The sequence below is a fragment of the Drosophila eugracilis genome, unplaced genomic scaffold, assembly GCF_018153835.1.
Source record: "Drosophila eugracilis isolate 14026-0451.02 unplaced genomic scaffold, ASM1815383v1 contig_2167, whole genome shotgun sequence".
Taxonomy (NCBI): domain Eukaryota; kingdom Metazoa; phylum Arthropoda; class Insecta; order Diptera; family Drosophilidae; genus Drosophila; species Drosophila eugracilis.
Genome location: NW_024573052.1, coordinates 604,402 through 624,128, shown reverse-complemented (window position 1 = coordinate 624,128; position 19,727 = coordinate 604,402). Strand labels below are relative to the sequence as shown.

At 42.7% G+C, this 19,727-nt stretch overlaps 4 protein-coding genes across 7 annotated transcripts in view; 2 read left to right on the top strand and 2 right to left on the bottom strand.

The window, feature by feature from the left end:
- Positions 1–13: 13 nt before the first annotated feature.
- LOC108109740 (zinc finger protein 593 homolog) lies at positions 14–930 on the top strand. Its single transcript, XM_017218398.2, has 2 exons — positions 14–141; positions 203–930. The coding sequence occupies exon 2, from the start codon at positions 322–324 to the stop codon at positions 808–810; it is 489 nt and encodes a 162-aa protein (XP_017073887.1). The 5' UTR covers positions 14–141; positions 203–321; the 3' UTR covers positions 811–930.
- Positions 931–1,906: 976 nt separating this feature from the next.
- LOC108109737 (cell division cycle 7-related protein kinase) lies at positions 1,907–7,597 on the bottom strand. 3 transcript variants are annotated; one of them, XM_017218387.1, is made up of 5 exons: positions 7,338–7,597; positions 6,815–7,198; positions 6,526–6,748; positions 3,134–4,806; positions 1,907–2,193 (listed from the first exon to the last, which is right to left on the bottom strand). In XM_017218387.1, the coding sequence occupies exons 2-4, from the start codon at positions 7,143–7,145 to the stop codon at positions 3,390–3,392; spliced, it is 1,971 nt and encodes a 656-aa protein (XP_017073876.1). In that variant the 5' UTR covers positions 7,146–7,198; positions 7,338–7,597; the 3' UTR covers positions 1,907–2,193; positions 3,134–3,389. The 3 variants fall into 3 exon arrangements, with proteins under 3 accessions (XP_017073876.1, XP_017073877.1, XP_017073878.1); XM_017218388.1 differs by having other exon boundaries at positions 3,147–4,806; XM_017218389.1 differs by having other exon boundaries at positions 1,907–2,169; positions 3,147–4,806.
- Positions 7,598–7,907: 310 nt separating this feature from the next.
- LOC108109730 (calcyclin-binding protein) lies at positions 7,908–9,216 on the top strand. The gene is made up of 3 exons (XM_017218375.1): positions 7,908–8,008; positions 8,074–8,246; positions 8,589–9,216. Exons 1-3 carry the CDS (start codon positions 7,994–7,996, stop codon positions 9,094–9,096), a joined length of 696 nt encoding a protein of 231 aa, XP_017073864.1. The 5' UTR covers positions 7,908–7,993; the 3' UTR covers positions 9,097–9,216.
- Positions 9,217–9,369: 153 nt separating this feature from the next.
- The window catches only part of LOC108109726 (GAS2-like protein pickled eggs), a 53,635-nt gene continuing 43,277 nt past the window's right edge, over positions 9,370–19,727 (bottom strand). For both annotated transcript variants that reach the window (XM_017218372.2, XM_017218373.2), the window contains exons 4-10: positions 17,420–17,616; positions 17,238–17,356; positions 16,875–17,167; positions 14,043–14,150; positions 13,787–13,983; positions 13,050–13,717; positions 9,370–12,980 (exon numbers count right to left, since the gene is read on the bottom strand). In XM_017218372.2, coding sequence (XP_017073861.1) covers positions 11,773–12,980; positions 13,050–13,717; positions 13,787–13,983; positions 14,043–14,150; positions 16,875–17,167; positions 17,238–17,356; positions 17,420–17,616 — 2,790 coding nt within the window. In that variant the 3' untranslated portion in view covers positions 9,370–11,772. The remainder of the gene's footprint in view (positions 12,981–13,049; positions 13,718–13,786; positions 13,984–14,042; positions 14,151–16,874; positions 17,168–17,237; positions 17,357–17,419; positions 17,617–19,727) is intronic.

The following is a 19,727-nucleotide window of genomic DNA, read 5'->3' as shown; positions in this document are numbered from 1 at the left end:
GAGTTATCGCTAACTGACTGTCACCAACAACCGCTGTGTCTATCGTTAGTCGATATCGGGAGGCGAGTAATAAAAATATACTGCGACTTAGTTGTAAATACAAAAATAACTGGAAAATTATTTGTTTGTTAGCCGAAAAAGGTAAAATTAGCCAACAAACTAATGGGTTAAAAGAATAATTTAATGATTTAACTAATTGCAGGTTGAAGAAAACCTCTAATATACCAGCAGAAGATAAAAAGCAACTAGTAACCAAAACACGTGCCAAAACAAACACCTATTTTTTTAGTACAAGTAGTAAATTCAACAAAAGCCAGCAAAATGGGAATGGTAACGAAGCGCAAGAAGATGCACTATGGTGATACCCATCTCCAGAGGAGATGGCGCGTCCGGAATCGCCGCCGTGATCTTGACCAGATTGACGATGACCTGCGTACCCGAAGCGGGGAACTCATTAATCAAAATGTTGATCTCGATAAGCCGGGTTTCGCCCAGTTCTACTGTGTCCATTGTGCCAAGTACTTCATAGACGACACAGCCATGCAGGCCCATTTCCGCACTAAGGTGCACAAGAGGCGACTCAAGGCGCTGGAAGTTGAGCCGTACAGCATTGAGGAGGCGGAACGCGCCGCGGGACGTGGCAGCTTTGTGAAACCCAAGAAAAGGACAATGGAGACACAGCCATCCAAAGAGGATGTCGTTGCCGGCAAGAGGATTCGTGTGGAGGAAGTGCCTGAAGATACAGATGCCACAGATTCACCATCTACGTCCAAAACGAAGCGCAAGAAAGCTGAGAAAATGGAGACCTAATCGGGAGGATAACGATCTATCTTAGTTTATAAGGCTGCCGGGGACTGGATCATTTTCCTCCCTTTCAAAATGCTGTTTTCTTGTAATTTCTTTCTTTAAATACATTTTTTTTCCTACACATATCTTCCCCAAACCTGTATAAATTTAATTTAAAAGGAATCAAGCATGTAGAAAAAATCGAGCATTTTTTTAATTGATGAAATAATAAGTAATTATTTTTTTAAAAGAGCGGCTTGAAAATCAGATAAATGGTAAGAGTCTTGGATGAGGAGCTTTTATTACCGTTATTCTGGCTTGAAAGCACCCCTATGCAGCTCAATGCAACCCACGCGAGCTTTCACTTTCTTCGTCCGTGCGCGCCTGTTAGCAGCCCACGCAGACGCCGTGCCGCCAAAAATTAAAATAAATTAATTTCTGCTTATTGCTGCTTTGGAAAGTGTTAAAAGTGTCAAATAATAGTGAACGGAGGTCGGGGCAATAAGTGCAGTTCGGGTTTTATGTTTAAACGACCGAAATCGGCCATTTTTTGCCAATTTTGATTTTTCCTTTGGGCAGTTGTAAAAATTTGCATTTGCATGTGTGTGTTTCCCGCGCATTCGTAAAGACATATGTAAGTGTGTGTAAAAATGTGTGGTGCGAGCTTCAGATCCTGATGATTGATGATATTGCGATATTTTATGGAAATTAGTAATTAATATCGCAGCCATTTTTTTTAAGTAATAATAAAATGTGAGAAGTTGTTTGTTTTGTTTTTTAAGTGATAATAAAATATGTGAGATTACATTAATCTTTGGTGATAATAAAATATGTTTGAAATTATTTTTTTGTTTTGTTTTTTTTAAGTGATAATAAAATATGTGAGATTACTTTTTTGTTTTGTTTTTTAAGTGCTACAGGTGGCATTTTTAATGTAAATAAGCGTCAAATTTATGGTAAGTGTGGAATTTAAGTAATTTATGATTTTATTATTTCAAAGTATTCTGAATATTTTATGGTTATTTGCTAAAATATTAATAAATATTAAAATATATCGCCCCAAAATGAGAACTCCAATTATTTTATACAAAAAAAAAAAATTAAGTAAATCAGGGCTTAATTCATTCTTCAAGGTATAAATATATTTTCGCTTCTTCATATATATCTGCTCACATGGTTTTTAGATATACAATAATTATACTTAGGTTGCCTAAGACTATTCGAACTATACAACATGATGGGATAGTGCAGATTTCCTGCCACTGGGCGGTTACCGTGCACTTGGGGCTGCCTTTTGTGGATCTTAACTATTCAATTCTTTCGAGCCTATCGGCCGTACTTCAATAATCCTTAACTTTTTCTTTTCTTTTTGGTATTCCTTTTCTATTGTTCATGATTGAAACGTTTCTATAAATATACGAGGTGTGTTCAAAAAGTAAGGTGACTTTTCAAATTTCTCGGGCAACATATTTTCGATTATCGTTTTTTTTGTTTTGTTATATTGGTACACTCTTCCCTAACATCTGTACCAAGTTTCAATGGAACATCCTCTTTTGTTTGGTTGTGAGAGGCGTAAAGTTACAAGTTGTTTTGCGAGCTCGGCGATTTTTTGCTATCGAAAAATATGGATCAAAGGATTTGCATCAAATTTTGTGTAAAAAATAAAATTAAGTGCTCTGAAACACTTGAAATGTTGACAGTGGCATACGGTGAAACTGTTCTGAGTAAAAAAATGTGTACAAGTGGTACAAACTCTTCCAAGATGGCCGGGAAGATGCCAATGACCAGCCTCGCTCTGGACGCCCAAGCACGTCAACAACTGATGAAAACGTTCAAGCAGTGACGAAAATTGTTTTGGAAAATCGTCGAATCACTATCAGAGAAGTTGCTGAAGATGTCGGTATATCGCTTGGCTCGTGCCATGAAATTTTTTCAAACGTTTTGGGTATGAGTCGTGTGTCAGCGAAGTTTGTTCCGAAATTGCTGAATTTTGAGCAAAAGAACCGTCGCATGAGCATCGCTCAAGAGCTGTTGAATGACGTCAACGACGACCCAGATTTACTCAAAAGGGTCATAACTGGTGACGAATCATGGGTATATGGTTATGATATCGAAACCAAAGCCCAATCGTCCCAATGGAAGAGCCCAGACGAGCCAAGACCGAAAAAAGCAAAAAATCGCCGAGCTCGCAAAACAACTTGTAACTTTACGCCTCTCACAACCAAACAAAAGAGGATGTTCCATTGAAACTTGGTACAGATGTTAGGGAAGAGTGTACCAATATAACAAAACAAAAAAAACGATAATCGAAAATATGTTGCCCGAGAAATTTGAAAAGTCACCTTACTTTTTGAACACACCTCGTATGTGCGCGTATGGGTTGTGTGCTTCATTTGGTTTTCATTTCCTTCCTGCAACATGAGGTAAGTAGATGCGGCCGAGCTGGGGCACTTGGACACTGTACACTGGACGAGTTCATTTTTAGGGTCTGGGTGCAGTTATGAGATGTGCTCGGGTGGTGGTGTTGGTGGTGTGGTCTATATACAATCGTGATATGTGATTTAGGGCATAGTTTATATACAAATGGGCGGTGAGGACTAGTTTCACAGCTTGTTGATTGCCGACTGGTGCAGATCAAGGGCAACCTGTTGTTTCAGTTGCTCCATGGTGGCAGACACCGCCTTGTGATTGTGATACCGTTGCCGGCGAACCTTGCGCGGTGCTCCATTTGCCACCTGATCCTGATCCGCTTGCTCTGCCTCCTCGGTGGCCGTAAAGAACGGATGCTTTAGTGCCTCATCCGCGGTTATACGCTTATGGGGATTAATCTCCAGCAAACGATGTAGCAAATCGTAGGCGCTCGCCGGAAAACATTCGTAGGCATCCAATGGCTCCGTCAAATATTCACTATCTTCGCACAGACAGTTAAAGAAGTACTGATCACAATTTCGGCACACTTCGCACCGTCCGTCCACTGATTCATGGCTCTTCAGGAGCTTGGCATCACTAAAAACTGCACGATGCCGAAAACGTAGGCACAGCTTTCTCAGATTAAGAGGCCTTGATCTTTGACTCAATGTGATCATGCGCTCCAATGCCAAAGCTGTTTTTCGAATCGCCTGATCTCCAAAAATCGTAACAATCTCGGCCAGGGCAATGAAATCATTGGGGGCCTTAAAAAATGGATAGACAGACGACATGATTGAAAGGAAAATCACACCTGCCGCCCAGACATCCACGGCAGTGGTTTGATCTGGATACTTAAGCAACACCTCAGGCGGCCGATAGCCAGGTGTTCCTGCCCTGGAGGCATGTACCTCCTTCTTCATCAGGCAATTAAGGCAAACTGAAGGATTTGCAAAGCAGACACACTTGGCGTTATTGGCCGCCGCTGATGAGGCATTTCGATTCGTATTGTACTTGCTGCCAGATGGGGTTGAGGGTGTTTGATCTAACTGCGTATGCTGCTGCTGCTGCACAGGCTGTTGCTGGACAAGACTGGAGCCATCTCCACCTGGCTGCTGTAAATCACTTTGGCCAATATCGTTAACCGGTTTCAAGGGCATCTTGTTGTTAGACTCCTCGTTCAGGCGCATACGCTTTACAGCTCCGCCTAAACCAGCATCCGCTGGACCACTATGCTGAACTGCCTCCGCTGTTTCCCTTTCACGAGGTCGTTTACTGTTGTTATTGTTGTTACTAGCGGATGAGGCGGTAGCTCCTGAAGACCCCAAAGCCGGGGGATTCACATGCTGGGCCAGGCCAAAATCCACCAGAAGAAACTCACGCCTGCGACGATTGTAGAGAAAGTTGCTTGGCTTTACGTCGCGATGGATGACGTCAAATTTGTGGACATGGCGTAGGGCCACCAGGAGATTGCGCATATACAGCCGGATCTCGGGAACATCCATCCGAGTGTAAAAGTCATGGAATCGGTCATGTGCCATATAAGGCATTACAAAGGCGGCGGAGGCGTCGCATCGTAGGCAACAGTGGATGCCCACCACATTATCCGTTCCCCTGGAAAGAGGGAGAAATCATTAGATTAGATGGTTACTTATGGTTTGAATACAAAGCAGGACTATGTCTGCCACCTACTCCAAAGCTATTTTTAAAGATGCAAAAAAATTTACATAATACGAATGCGATAAAATGATTTGACTGGTTAAGCGGATTAATTCAAGCCAGCTTTCCCTTTCTTGTTGCTCTTGAATTGTGTGCCCTGTGCGTAAACAACAACAGAGACGCCTCCGCACTTCCGCCCACATTTTATGAAAGAGAGATTAGGTGAGGCAGAGAAAGGCGCTTCTACGTCACTCAGAACAAGTGTTGCCGTGGATTCTAGCTTTTTTTTTAGCCAAATGTTTCAGAAAACGTTTTCTTTTTTAATATATTTAAATATTTTTGTAAATATTTATATTCAAACTACCTTCTTCATATCGACATAAATCAATATTTCATTTTGTTATTGGGAATGCAATAATGTTGTTGAGGGCAAAATGTATCTTTTCTTTATACACTCGGTAAAATATTTAGCTACTTTTCCAACCAACTGAACATCACATTTGTGAGAGGTGAGCGATGGGCGATTTGGCAGATGCGATTTGCGAACTGGGCGATGGGCATACGGCATATGTGAATACGTGAGGGAGCACTCGGCATGGCCCAGTCATAATTATCGTCGGCTGTGACGCAATTGGGTCTGTGGAATTTGCGCAAATTGCTTGAATAGACACAAAATCAGCAGGCATTGGGTCTTCGAGGGGCAAAAGATGGGTAATCAGGAGGCAGCCGGCTAATGTCAAACACGCAACGTCGCCCACACACACACAATACCCACTATTATCCCCTGCCCACTCTCTCTATCACGATGTGGAGAAGAGAGAAGGAGAATTATCCAGCCGGCTCTGATGAGCTGACCAATGACGCCGATACCGCCCTAACTCCTCCGGTTCGAGGCGGTATTGAACCGATTTTGATTTGGATTGAGACTACGCCTAATCTAATCGACTGGCGGGGCATGGCAATCGATAACAGACGGCTGGGATTGCAGGATATGCTAGCGTCTGTACTCAAAACCACGCATGTGTGATGTGCGCGGCCTGTAAACAAACATTACAGCTGTCACAGAGAGCAAAATTTTATATACTTTGATGATTGTCTCTGCATTTTGCATTTTTCTTCGTTGATTAGTTTATTTTGATAAGAAAATAGTATTTAAGCTGATCAAATATTGAATATACTGGACAGTTGTAGAATTTGGACTAGTTTTTGTGTGGGTTTTCTGACCTATTAACCCATTTTGTTTTAAATAAACATGTAACTGATAATGATAAACATTTCAAACATATTTCATGTATATAGAAAGGTGTTAGTATCTATTTGAATTGAAATTTTAAAGAGTATTTATCAAGATCTAACGTTATGCGCATATTGAACTGAAGTGATTGATGCGAATTTCTGTACTGAGGGTAATATTTTTTCTCTGTGCAAAGAGGGCTTCAATGTAACTGTAAATGGGCACGTGAATGGCGTGTGAAAGTGCAATAAACGAACGCTATAGTCTCGCCATCTCGCTCATTCATGCGGAGAAATAAATTGCAATGACGTAGATGGAGCGGCTACCGGCTGACGTCGTTTAACGGCGTTTGACGCAGACGAGGACGAAGAAGTGTACGTGGGTGTACAGATATGAGGGAATACTAAAGGATAACAAGGGATTACGGATTAAGGACCTACCCCATTTTGGTCATGCACTGCAGCTCCTTCATTATCCTATCCGGATGGCTAGTTGGTATATGATGTTTAATAGCGAACTTGCGCCGCAGACTGTCCGGCAGATGCGATTCCCGCCGTAGTGTTCCCAAAAGCACAGTGCTAAAGGTTCCATTGCCAATCCGGCTGTGCACATCAAACAGCTTGCCAATATCCGGAATTCGAACAAGGAGATCATTTATGGCTTCTATAAACAGGGACAATATATTAGTATTGGAAATTTTTCTGTAGTAGGCAGATTCGCTTTACAAACCTTCGCTTTTGTTGCGTGTCTGTTTGGTTGTTCGCGGGGTGACTGGCAAGCCAACTGTTTCAGCTCCGGGGGCCACAGGCTGCTCCTCCACAGCTGGGTTCACCATATATCTTCCTGGGGTACCGGCGCCAGTTCCTGAACTGTTGCAGTGTTGCTGAGGTATTTGTCTTTGCTGCTGCTGCTGTTGTTGCTTATAAGTCTGCCTTGAAGTTGCTCGACAGGATCCTCCCCCATTGGCAAACACCATATTGGGGTTTGCAATTCCTGATTTGGGGCGGCGAAAGTGACTCCCGGGCGTTGCCAACTCCTGGCATAAAACACGATCGGCCATTATTGCTAAGAAGCACACTTTTCCTAGGCATCGGCTTATTTATGGTTCTAAAACTAAATTGTAAAATTTTGAAAAATAAATAATTTAGATATCGAGACCAAAATCAAGGGCAATATGCTTCTAGTGTTCAGGATTCATACTGACACAGTTGCCTTATGGCTGGCATTGCCGGATAGGGCAATGCCTACTCACTTAATGCCTTTCCCCCTGTCCGGAATCCCGATATCAGAAGCCTGCTGCGCCGCCCTTTAATCCCGGAACTCTGGCAATGGCGCAGCGTCCGATTTTTGGAAGTGGTTTCCCTGGATGAAGCACATTAACTGGGCACTGGGTCGTATTGTCTAGATTATACGGTCGTCGGCGTTTCGCGGTGGTATCAAATCATCGATGGCACTATTGATAATATCGATGGTTCGGTTCCAGCCGGTTCGGTACCATCGTTGGTTTTTAAGACTATAGGGACCAGTGTGTTTGCCGTTATTGTGCCTAAAATACCGAAACGTCTGGTATTCCCCAACTGGTCATACTCGTCAACTGGCGGGGGAAATGAAAACCAATCTTTTTAGCTTTTGTTCTTAATTCTAGTATTTTGATGTAATTACCAATTTAAACTTCTAAAGAATTTCCCTCAGCATGTTTTTAAAATTCTCCCTAATAACCAGTGTATATGATACTGAATATCATTCTAAAAAAAATACCAAAAAAAGTATTTCCTGAAAATGTGCTTTGTTCTCCCCACGCGTTTGCCGTTTTTTAGTTTATTCAGTGCTGGCGCCGGCGTTATTGAATTGCTCGAAATTTCTGCGATTTTACGAAATCATTCAGCTGCCTTTTGAATTACAAATAAAATGGCTCTGGAACAGGTAAGTCTAAATGGTCTGGAGTTCGGTTGTCAAAGGACTAATAATTCGAATTTCTGGATAAACAGCTTAAAAGCGATGTAGCCGAGTTTGCGGCCTTTTTGGCACAGGCGAAAAGTGCCCGCGTAAAAGGCGTGCTGACTACGGCAAAAGCGGAGGCGGAACGGGAGATCGTCAACCTGGAGGTGAAGGCAAAAATTGCGGCGGAACGGGAGGCTGCCGGATCCAGCGAATCCAAGAGGTAGGTGGTGGGGTGCTTCAAATCCGGCCAGTATAGGAAATCCAGCACACGAGGTTTATAAAGTCTCAGATAGACTCATCGTACTCGGCTTGAAATCTTGCCTAATATTCGTTATAATTTACTAAAGAATACTATATCCTTGGTAATCCTGTTTCAAAATTGTCATCATGACAACTCAAGAGTAATAAGAATCTAACTTTTTCATCATATATCACCTTATATAGTCTAGTTCAAGATTTATCCGAAATTGATTACAAAAATATCTATCTAAATACAGGCACCAAAGGGAAATACAAATTTTGGAAGTATGAAGATATTTAGTAACCTTCTTACGATCCCTAGATATCTGCACGAGCTGACCGACTACGGCTGGGACCAGAGTGCCAAGTACGTGAAGCTATTCATAACCGTAAACGGCGTGCAAGGATGTTCGGAGGACGACGTTACAGTCAACTACACACCGACTTCACTGAAGTTGCATGTGCGCGATGTCCAAGGCAAGGACTATGGTCTCAGTGTGAACAATCTGCTGCACCTTATTGATGTGGATAAGAGCTACCGAAAGATCAAGACGGACATGGTGGCCATATATCTTAAGAAAGCCACGGAGGGCGAGAACTGGGATGTGCTGACCGCCATTCAAAAGCGACTGAAACAGAAGCAGGACACCGAATTGGCCAAGGATAACGATAATCCCGAATCAATGCTGGTAAATATCATGAAGAAGATGTACAATGAAGGTGATTCGAAGACGAAGCAAATGATTGCCAAGGCCTGGACCGGAAGTCAGGAAAAGGCCAGGCTTGGCGCTGAAGCGGGCGATGGGATGGATTCCTTCGGCGATCTCTAGATATTAAATTAATCCAACCGACTAAATGTATTGCTAAATACCTAAGCATTGCTTTGATTCCAGCACACTTTGTATATGTGGATAAATAAAACCCCTACGAGGGCATTAAGTTAAAACGAATGTTTGATGTTTTTTTTTATATATATATTTGTATATAGGCTTTTATTAATTAAATTCTTGTGATTAAAATCAATTATGCTGCTGTTCGCTTAGAGTACACCCTTGCGGTCTAATCTATTCCATTTGTAATAGTTAGTTTGCTTTCGAAATGAATTGATAATTACACTTTTAGCTGTATTTAAAATACACTTTATATGTTCTGCGATATATATCCAAATACATATATTTATATATATATATTATATGCGATGCGACTCGATGGCGATGCTCATCATGGCCAGCGCTCGAGAACCCGTGGTGCAATGTCTGTATGCTCCTCTTTTTCGTTTGATTTTTTATCAGCCTTTTGGCATGAAAATCGGGGAAAATTGCTTAATTCTCTATAATTATAATTACACCACGGGTCAGGTGTGTATGTGTGGATGTTTCTTTTGTCTATGTGTGTGTGTGTGTGTGTGTGTGTATTGGAACAATTTAATTGTTAAACAATTAATCATTAATTATTTTGGTTGCGATCTTATTCGCCACTTCGATTCTATACATAAATTGGTATCCATTTGGTGTACAATAAAAAGCTGAAAATCGCAACTTAAATTCAAATAGAAATTATACAAAATGAAAAAATAAAATAATTATATAATATAAAATTGATATAAGGTATCGACAGACTGAACATTAAGGCCGATTTTACGAGTACATAAGAACTATACAACATTGGAGAGCAATTAGACAAACACAATTTACAATCTATATAGTTATATGATCCATAGGTACGATGTACTAAACTATATGTTAACATTGCTAAAGCTAACGAAAAAAAAAAAAAAATTATAAAATTTATATTTTTCATAGTTGTAGAAAGTTTAAGGATTCTGAAAATTATGCTATGGTTCGTTCGTTTATTAACTTTATATAACGATATCCTTCTGTCCCATCAAAAGCTATAGTTTCTCAGTTATTTTCCTTTTTTTTGTGACCGTTTTTCTTGTTTTGTGTTTTATATAGTTTTTATGTTTATAGGTGTCATAAGGTAGCTAGCAAATACAGTGCGTTTTATAGCTGTTATATCATCGCTTTCGTTATAGGTTATTAATTCGATAGTCTTTTTTTGATTTTGTATTAATTTATCATGTGATTAAACGGTAATTCATCATTAAATTCAAACTAAACTTTTTTTTATAACTGCCTTACAATCTCGAAACGCACTGTATTCATGGCGTGATGTGTGTCTGTGTGTGTGTGTGTGTATTTGGTGGCGCAGGTTTTGTGGGTTTTGAAGAGCGTGATTTTTGAGTTCCCGAAGGACTAAGGAGCACCCACTTATCGGAGGTGTTTGCGGGGTAGGGCGGTCGCTTCATTTCCTAGCTATGCTTGCTTGCTATATCCCTAACCGAATCCACTCTTTATTGTATATATATATACTGTAAAAGTCGAGTTGTCTAAAAGCTATTCATCTTTCCAGATCCCACGATCTCTCCTTCTCATCCTGATCTCAAGCGTACAAAAATAATTTAATTCTGCTTCGCTACAAATCGAATCTTAAGAATTTTGTTGGCTTTACGTTTTAAAAATTTCTAGAAAACTATTTATTGCGTCCTTTATGTATTTGCGATTTTGTGTGTATGATTTTAAATAGATATATATGTATATATATATATAACCGATATTGGTTTGCTTGTGGCTTTTGTGTAGATTTAAAATTCCTGTTCTAGGTCTAGACAAAAAATTGATTTAAAATTTTTTACTCGAGTCTCAAAATTGGATTGCATATATGGTATAATATAATCATTACCCTAGATCAGCGCAGATCAAAGCTAAAACTTGGGCTATCCCAAAAAAATCGTAGCTTTAAATACAAATCAAATGCTTATATATTTGGTATTTTATGAAGTTGCAAAAATAATAACTGACTTATTTGGAAATATAAAGCTTTAGGGAATTGAAGCTTGTTTATATTTTAGTGGTTATACGGAAAGAGAGAGTTGATAACGTAGAGAGATTATATAACGACGATTACAGCGGGGGACACAATATAGTTTATAGTTAAAGAGAGATAAAATGCTCAGACTTAGAGCTGTTGATAAGGGAGATATGCTTAGGGGTCTCTGGCTGCTAGGGATTCTGACCTGTCTGTCCTTGAGGCAGTTTCAGTTTTGCTTTCTTCACTCGACATTTTTTCGATCCTGATTCCGATTTGGGTTTATCCTATAGCTATGGCTCACTCCTGGCGAAATATATATATACCAGAAGGTTTTCTTGGGGTTCTTTCTTCAACTTTCTATGGCCTCATTAAAAAAACCTTATCTTTTGGGCTCAAATCTTTAGATACTCTATCCTTACTCTGATCTCCACGCACACACACACGACGTAGCAGCAGCAGACAATTCCAGCTTGGCTTTAACCCTATCTTATCCCTATCTTATACCCCCAAAATTCCCAAGTCATTTGACATCTTCACTTCACATCTGCTTGCTCCTCTGCTCGCTTGGAGGCTTTTCAGAAAACCCTCGACTTGGCTTGGAAACGGACCTGGACGCTTGGCGTCCTCCGGCGCTGCTAGTAAAGCTCTGTGTGATGGCGAACTGGCGCCGGGATCTTGGACATGCCTCTCTCCCGTCTAGGTGATACCACACTCGATGATCCTGCTGCTCCTGCTCCTCCTGCATTTGAGTTGTTGCTCTCACAGGAACTTGCAGCGGAACTCCTTTTAGATCGAGCCTTAGCCGGTGGAGAACAGCTCTCCGAACGCTCAAGATTACCGTTGCTGTGCACCCAGGCCGTGGTAAAGTCTTCATAGACCGGTGTCTTCTTGCCATTACTATTATTCTTATTTGCTGCTGCCCCAGGTACTGCTCCTGCTTTCGCTTGGTTACCAGCCGCATAGCGTGAGAGCAGGGACTTCATCTTCTCTAGAATCTGGGCATCGTTCTTGGCGCTGCTTGCCGCCTCCAGGAGTTGTTGCGCCAGCGGTGAGGAGGCATGGTTCTTAACAGGGGACGTGGTCAGCGAACTGGTACATCCCGGTGCTCCACTTCTCACCCGTCGGCCATTGCTGTCGTAAAGGATTTGCGAGGAGCGGCCCTTGCCATTTCGTTCAAAGAATCCTGCTCCTCCCGCTGCTGTTCCATTTGAGGGAGCCACAAAGGTATCGGCGGTGCATTGAGGTCTCCTTTTGGGTGCCCCCGTAGCTCGTCCACTCCACGTATTCGTGACATCACGCACCATGGGCAATTGGGTGGCTTGACGGGATCGAGGTGGTGCCACTGGAGCAGCTGTAGTTCCAGTAGAATTACGCGTTCGCACGGATCGATAAACAGGCTGCTTACGGCTGAAAGCCGGAGCCGGTAATCCCGATCGGCTGCTCAAATCCTGTAGACTTCCACCGGCTCCACTGCATGTACTATTATCGATACTACTACGGCGGCGTCGTTGCGCCAGCGGGGATCGCGGAATCTTGCTTAAATTGGTTGTTGGAACACCCGTGGCACGAGTCGCGGATTGATCCTCGGTTTTGGCCATGTCCACAGTGATCTCATCGTCGGTTATAAAGACTCCGGATTGCTCGAATTTGTCGTTTAGTTTTTGGGCTCCGGAGAGAATCGCTGGCAAGGATTGTGGACCATCGCACACGGAATAGTCCTCGTGCTCCTCTTCACGATCCTGGCCATTTAGATCTTCCACTTCCAAAATATCCACGGCTGTCTTTTCCGCCGGCTCATCGGAGGGCGAGATCTGCGAGTCACTTGAGGTCTGATCCAGACGCGCTGCAAAATAGTAAGGGAAGAAGTTAGACTTTAAGGAAGTATAATAAGGCGGGGAAGTTCAGAACTCACCATTGCTTTCAGCGTCCTCAATGGAGGCCTGACTGTGTAGGGACTCACGTTTTTGGGCACCCGATTGGATGACGCCCAGGCTGCGGTAGCCTTCGTCGCTGATTTCACTTCCATTATCACTGATATTCTCGAATTTGTTGGCGCCACCCTGTTCCGCTGCAGTGCCCGATACTGTACTCACTCCACCTGCTGCCGATCCGACAGTAGAACCTCCGTTTGCCTCCTCCAAGGAGCAACTATAGCCGGGCAGCGATTTCGGACCACTACTATACGAATCCAAGGAGTTCTGTTTCTTACGCATGTCGATTAAACGACGAGGACTTGGCGACATGGAACGCCTGGCCAAGCTGGGCGATCCCAGTAGCTGGCTGTTGGGGGATTCTGTGGTGACTGTCTGGCTGGATCCCGTTGCGGATGCACTGCTTCCTCCGTTCGTCTGTTGGTTGAGAAACTTGCGCTGCGGCGTTGGGCTGCGACTGCGGTATTTTCCTGAATTCGGCGACAGACTGTGGCCGTTCTGAAGCGGCGGAGTTGGGGCTAAGCCCACAGCTCCTGTTCCTGCTCCTGTTGATAATCCTGTTCCGCTGGCTAAGCCTGTTCCTGCCGATGCTCCTGATCCGCCATTGCAATTAGGACTGTTGAAAACTCGACGAGCTGCTGGTGGTGACCTGCAAAAGGAAGATATAGAGTGTATTTGGATATATCTTTAAAAACTGAACTATATAGCAGGCACTCACCTCTCGAATATCACCTGTGCCTTGTGGAGCTCGATGCCATTGCTGGGGTTGTGATTCGGTGACTGGCGGGGAACAAGGCGGGCTGCCACAGAACTGCGATGTTGGGCGCGGCAACGGCAAGGATCGTGCTTGTCCAGATAATGGGATAATGTGTCCCAACCGCCACCGACGCGCACCATCACGTGAGAACGTAGAATCTGCAAGTGGAAGCCAGGTCAATAAGGCCAATGTCACTTGGCTTTTAGGATTTACTTACCCGCACAAAGATTAGAACTTTAGTGTCGCCGATGCGATATTTGCCCTCGGATACTCTGACCATGGGAAACTGTGAGGGGCATGTGCACTTTTCAACCAGATCCCTGACCTATGAAAGGAAGGAAAGGAAAAAAAAATGTTATGAAAAATGAAAAACCAACAAGTGATCATTAATAATAACCATATATCACTTATTCAAAATGATTAAATTACAGAGCTATCTGCCATAATAGTCCATTGCAAACTAAATACATTTCAACGGATGCCCATAAAAATGAGTAATGATGACAGGTATTGTGAGTAAAATTAATTGATTTAATTAGCATTTATCTGTATCATTGTATAAGTCGTTGGCCAATTAAGTGAGGAAAAATATTTGTAAGGCCTCCCATATCGAAGCTCTCAATGTTCTCAGGGGCCTATACTAACTTCCCGAGATCTGCAGTGGAAAACTCTTGACTCCAAGTGTCCAAATCCTCTGGCTACCTTCCCCCTCGGCTGACCCTAAGCGTTGCATAAGCCTGACCCGATCAGTTCCCCGACTTCCTAACTCCCTGACTTCTACAGTGGCAGTTTGTAGTTGCAGTTTGGCCAAAAAATGAGAAGAAGGTGAAGGTGGGGGTGGAGATGAAGGAGAAGCAGAAGCAGAAGGAGCAAAGCGACGAGCATCGGGGTCACCAAATAGTTTTTCACTGCATAAATTCACGCGCTGCCATTGTCCAACAAACAAATGATCCGCAGGGGCGGCGAATCGAGAGGATTGAGGGGCATGGAGGGGCCTGGAGGGGCTACCCTTGCCCTAGGGAGCCATGGGATCCATGGCAAGACCAGTCAGCATCGGCTCCACCATCAGTAGTCCGTCCCAGCGGGCGGCGGCAGACAAACAAATGACGACTTGGCCTGGCATGTCTTTGGGTCTGATTCTCCACTTACAAAAATTCCTTATCGATTTTTCAAAATCAACTTTTTGAAAAAGGTTCTTGGGTTAACTATACTTTGCTTACCAACTTGGTGATATTATATTAATATTAGAAAGTTCTGACTTCCTTAAAGTTGTTTTTAAAGGTTTTTTTAACAATCTTCCTTAAAATGTATCAATAAATACATTTTCAGTGTAATTTTATTTCTGGCCCTGGCTCCAACCCCACCTTCATCTCCATCGTCAACTTCTCTGCCAGCAACTTGGTCTCCCCCAACTGTGAGTCGAACCCATTGCTACTGTACTTTGTGGCAGTTTGAAGCTGAGCAGCAACGCATTGGCACCTTTGAACTTTTGCAACTCCTTCTGAGATGGGATGCGTGCTTAGGTGGAGCTTGAGATGCAGCTACTACTCCAACTCCATGGTGGCTCCAAGCTGGAACCGACATGACAATAAATCTTTTAGCTCCTTGGATAGAGGGAGGTGGAATCCAAGCGATCCAGCCAACGATCCGCCAGCGATCTGCCAGAGATCGGGGATCGGCGTGACTCTGACGCATACGAGATTAGCTGGCCATGGATTGCGATGGGGATAGCGATGTGATCCTGGCCTAACCATAAATCGCATGCCACCAACCAACAAACCAGCCAACCAACAGCAACTGGAGACCAAAAAGACAGACAGCGGCGATGCGGACGTGCCAGCAGCTCTAAAGCTCCGCAGCTCCACAGCTCTACAGCTCCACAGCTCCAGACTTTTGGAGTCGACAAATGATCGTGGCTTTTTCTTTTCATTTCTTTTTGTTTCGTTTCTGCTGTTGGTGGCACATCATTTGATTTTCGACAAGTTGTTGAGGCTATTTGCTGATTTGGCTGCTGCTGTTGCTGCTGTTGCTGTTGCTGCTGTTGCTGTTGCTGTGGCTGCACAAATTGATTGGCTGCCTCGGAGTGGATTTTTGGTTGCAAAGCAAGAGGAGAAGGAGAGGTGCATGTCCATGTCCAGGTCCATGTCCCATCCATCCAGCGACCATCCATCCCCCAGCTGTCGAACATTGTTGCTGCTGTTGCTCATGTTGCTGTATGTTGTCAATGTTGCTGGCGGCGTGAGGAAATGTTTGCATGGCTTTCATTAGTTTGGCCGTCAATGATTTTCCATTGCGCCTGACCAATCCTCATCCTTTGTTGATCACTGATGCTGCTGCTGCTGCTGCTGCTGTTGTCGTCACACTTGCAATTACATTGACAATTGCAATTGTTGTAATTGTTGTTGGCACATCGTCATCTTGTCAAATTAATTTGACATCTCAACATGGCAGCAGGCAAATCTGGGAAACCCTCATAACACCCCGAAAAACGAAAAACAAAAAAAAAAAAAAAAAAGACGAGGAAAAACCAAAGTCCCAGTTTCAATTGCTTCTGATTTGTTTTGGTATTGTTTTCGGCCTGTTTTTTTTTTGTAACTGGAAACTTAGCCATGGCTAAAAATGGACATGAGAAAACTAGCAACAACAACAACAGCAGCCCAAGCAAAACAATAACAAACAAAATCGTGAGTTAAGCCAGCTCAGAAACAAAAAAAAGAAATAAACCGAGAAAAAAACCTAAAATATAAAAGAGAAAACCCAAAGTGGACATTGGGAGTGGGACTGGGACACCAAAGGAACGCAAACTTAGGCGGAAAGCCCTGCGGGAAAATGGAAACCAAAAGCGGAAAGATCTGATATCAGCAACCAAGTTGGCTCACTCAAAGGCGATTGGTGGCAAGAAGCCCGGCTTCATTCTGCATCATAAACAGACTTGCTCTTAACTGAATTTTAAGAATAATACTAGAATTTCATTACAGAACGCTTATTTTTAATAATTCCTTAAACTAACTAAATTTAGTTAATAGAAAATTGAATTCGTTTCACTTACCATCTCGTCGAGACTCTTCAGATCGTTGGTGATTATCTGAGGCTGAGGGCCGTACATCAGCACGGGACTCTCATCGCCATCATCTTCGGTCTCCGAATCATCACTGTCATCATACAGATCCGTTTCCACCGTAGTGGTCGTTATTGTCGTCGTTGTGGCCGTACTATTTCCGGAATTTATGGCCTCCGTTTGGGTACCGTTTTCCGATGAACCGACACCATTGGCCTTGATGTCGGCGGCGATCTCTCGATCGATTTGTCGTTCCATTTGCACCAGCATGGGAGCCAGCATTCCTACAGGAGCATTTTATAGTTAATACTTCATTAGTTAGATTTCCAAGTCTTTGAACTCTTAGAAACTTACCAAACTTGGCACCACGGCGTGCCACCTCCAAGAGGCACAGGATCACATGCTTTTCGTTTTTGCGCATGATCAGATCGTCCGTTTCGAAAAGCAGGCACTCGATGATCTTAAGGCTTTTTCTACGGGTTTAAAGGATATAGAATGGAGATTTTTGTTAGAAAATTAAGGATTTCCTAACATACCTGCACCAGGTTATAAAGTTCGACACATTATCGCGGGAAAAGAAGGTGCCACTCTTGGCGGCCGGAAGATAATGGACATTGCCCAGGGCTAGAATTGGCCCAGCCAGACCCGAGGTCATCGAGCGGGTCATCGATTTGTTGCGGGCCTGTCGCCGTGCCAGATAATCCTCTGCCGCCTGCCTCACATAATTCGCGTGCTGCAAAAAGAAGAAGAACGAAGCGAAGAGAACATTAGCATTAGCACGAGATGATGCAGAAATTCCCAATGAGCACGGCAAATATTTCACAGAGTGCGTCCGAGTGAAAGTCAAAAATACAAAACTAGAAAACGGTTTATTTTTAAGCTTCTAAAGAATTTAGCACGGCATTTTTAGGCTGTGTCCCTCCCCGCCTGAAATTCCCTCGATCTTTTGCAAATTGCAACCTGCAATGGGCGTTGAACGATCAACGTCGCGACAATACTATTTATTTTTTTTTTCCTAGTTGGTTGTTGTGTTTTCTTTTCTGAGGTGAAGGGTGGTATTTTAGGACAGAGAGTTGTGTTCTTCTGGAGAAGGATCAGTTTTAAAGGGAAACCCAAACCGATAACCTATAATTTGCCATTGGCACATTTGACGTTTGGGGTTATGTCATCCGCAATCCGAGTTCCCTGTACCCAAAAAAAAACTTAAGCTCCAATCCCATTTGGGGCAACAACAATAACAACAGCAACTGCAATCGTGCCTCGACGTGTCATGCATTTCCATTTGCATCATTCCATATTCATTTATGCACACTTTGTTGTAATAATTTAATATTTAAACAATATTATTATTTCTGCTTCTTCCACCGCCTCTCTTCTTTTATGGATATCTGACAAATGCTTTATTTGGTGTTTATTGTTTCACCTTACCATAATACCCTAACCCCAAATAAGGGCAACAGAAACTGCAACAACTGCATTCACAATGATGACGATCCGTTCCGCTGACGTTTATAGTACATATAAATATAAATATCTCAAGGAAAGCCAGAGGGGATCAAATTGAGATCGTGAACTAATTGCAAATATGCATATCAGTGGGCAAGCTTATAGGCTGGAAATATTGTGTAAGCCAACTAGTTAGTTCTATAAAACAAATTTTGGTTACCTAAGTAACCTTAAGTTCATAACTTCTAGTTACCTAATGACATGATGTTCTTAAACCTTGTTAAGTTCGAATAAAATACTTTATCCATAGTCTAAATAAGATGATTTTTTAGAGTATCCACAAATCGAACTGATTTTCTCGGCCTTTTCCCCTGTTCGGCATCCGTCTCTTTGGCTTCTTCTTCTGTGGCTCTTATCATGCCGCTTGCAAGGTAAAGCTGTGACGCCCACAACCCATTTCGGCAACCCAGAGGCGTTAAATGCATCTCCCTCGCCCCGTCTCTTTCTGCGCCGCCATTCCCAACTCTTTGCCTCACCTCGAACAGATGCGCTACCCACGAAGTTTGTTTGGGCCTTGGTTTCACTTTGGCCGCCAGCTTAGAACCGAAGCTTTAACAGCAAGTACAGTGAGGGAAACCAAAATAGCAGTGCCTACTTTATGAAAAATACAAATATTGCTAGTTCTTTACCTTTAAGTTACCACAAAATACTGCAAAGTTTGATTTTTCAAAGTACTAGTTATATAGAGTTCATCTTGGTACCTACAATCTTGACCCCCATTGTGTGTTTGTATGTGTATGAGTGTGTTAGCTGCAGCACCACTCCAATGTTTGTTTGGCTTCTTCCTCTTCTGAATCCGAATCTGAATCTGAATAATGCATGCAGAGTGGCGCGCGACAGAGACGAACGGACGTATAGACGGACGCACATGCATATTTGATAATCGCAGCATCACATTTTCACTTTCGAAATTCGACAGCTGACTGAGGAGGAAGGCAAAGGAGAGAGAGAGAGAGAGAGAGAGAGAAGTGAATGAAAAAGAGGGGGTGGACCGTTGTGGAAATGGAAATTGTTATTATGACATCAAAACTTTCTTGCATCAACATCAGGGGAGAGCACGTGCCACTTGTTGTCGTTGATGTTGGCCGTTTGGTGGAGCAAGTGCAAGTGCAGGTTGCTATTGATAAATCGATATTGAGACACAGGAAAAAATAAATCAAACGTCGGCTATCAATATTTTGTAGTTCATATTTATCTTATCAGGTTTTTAGTAAAACAGAAACTATCAAACTACTCACTAATATGAATGAAAATGAAAGAAAGTTAAACATTAGTAGATCAGTTTTGGCCTCATGAAATCAAAAAATTAACTTTATATAGTAAGATTATGAAGAAATC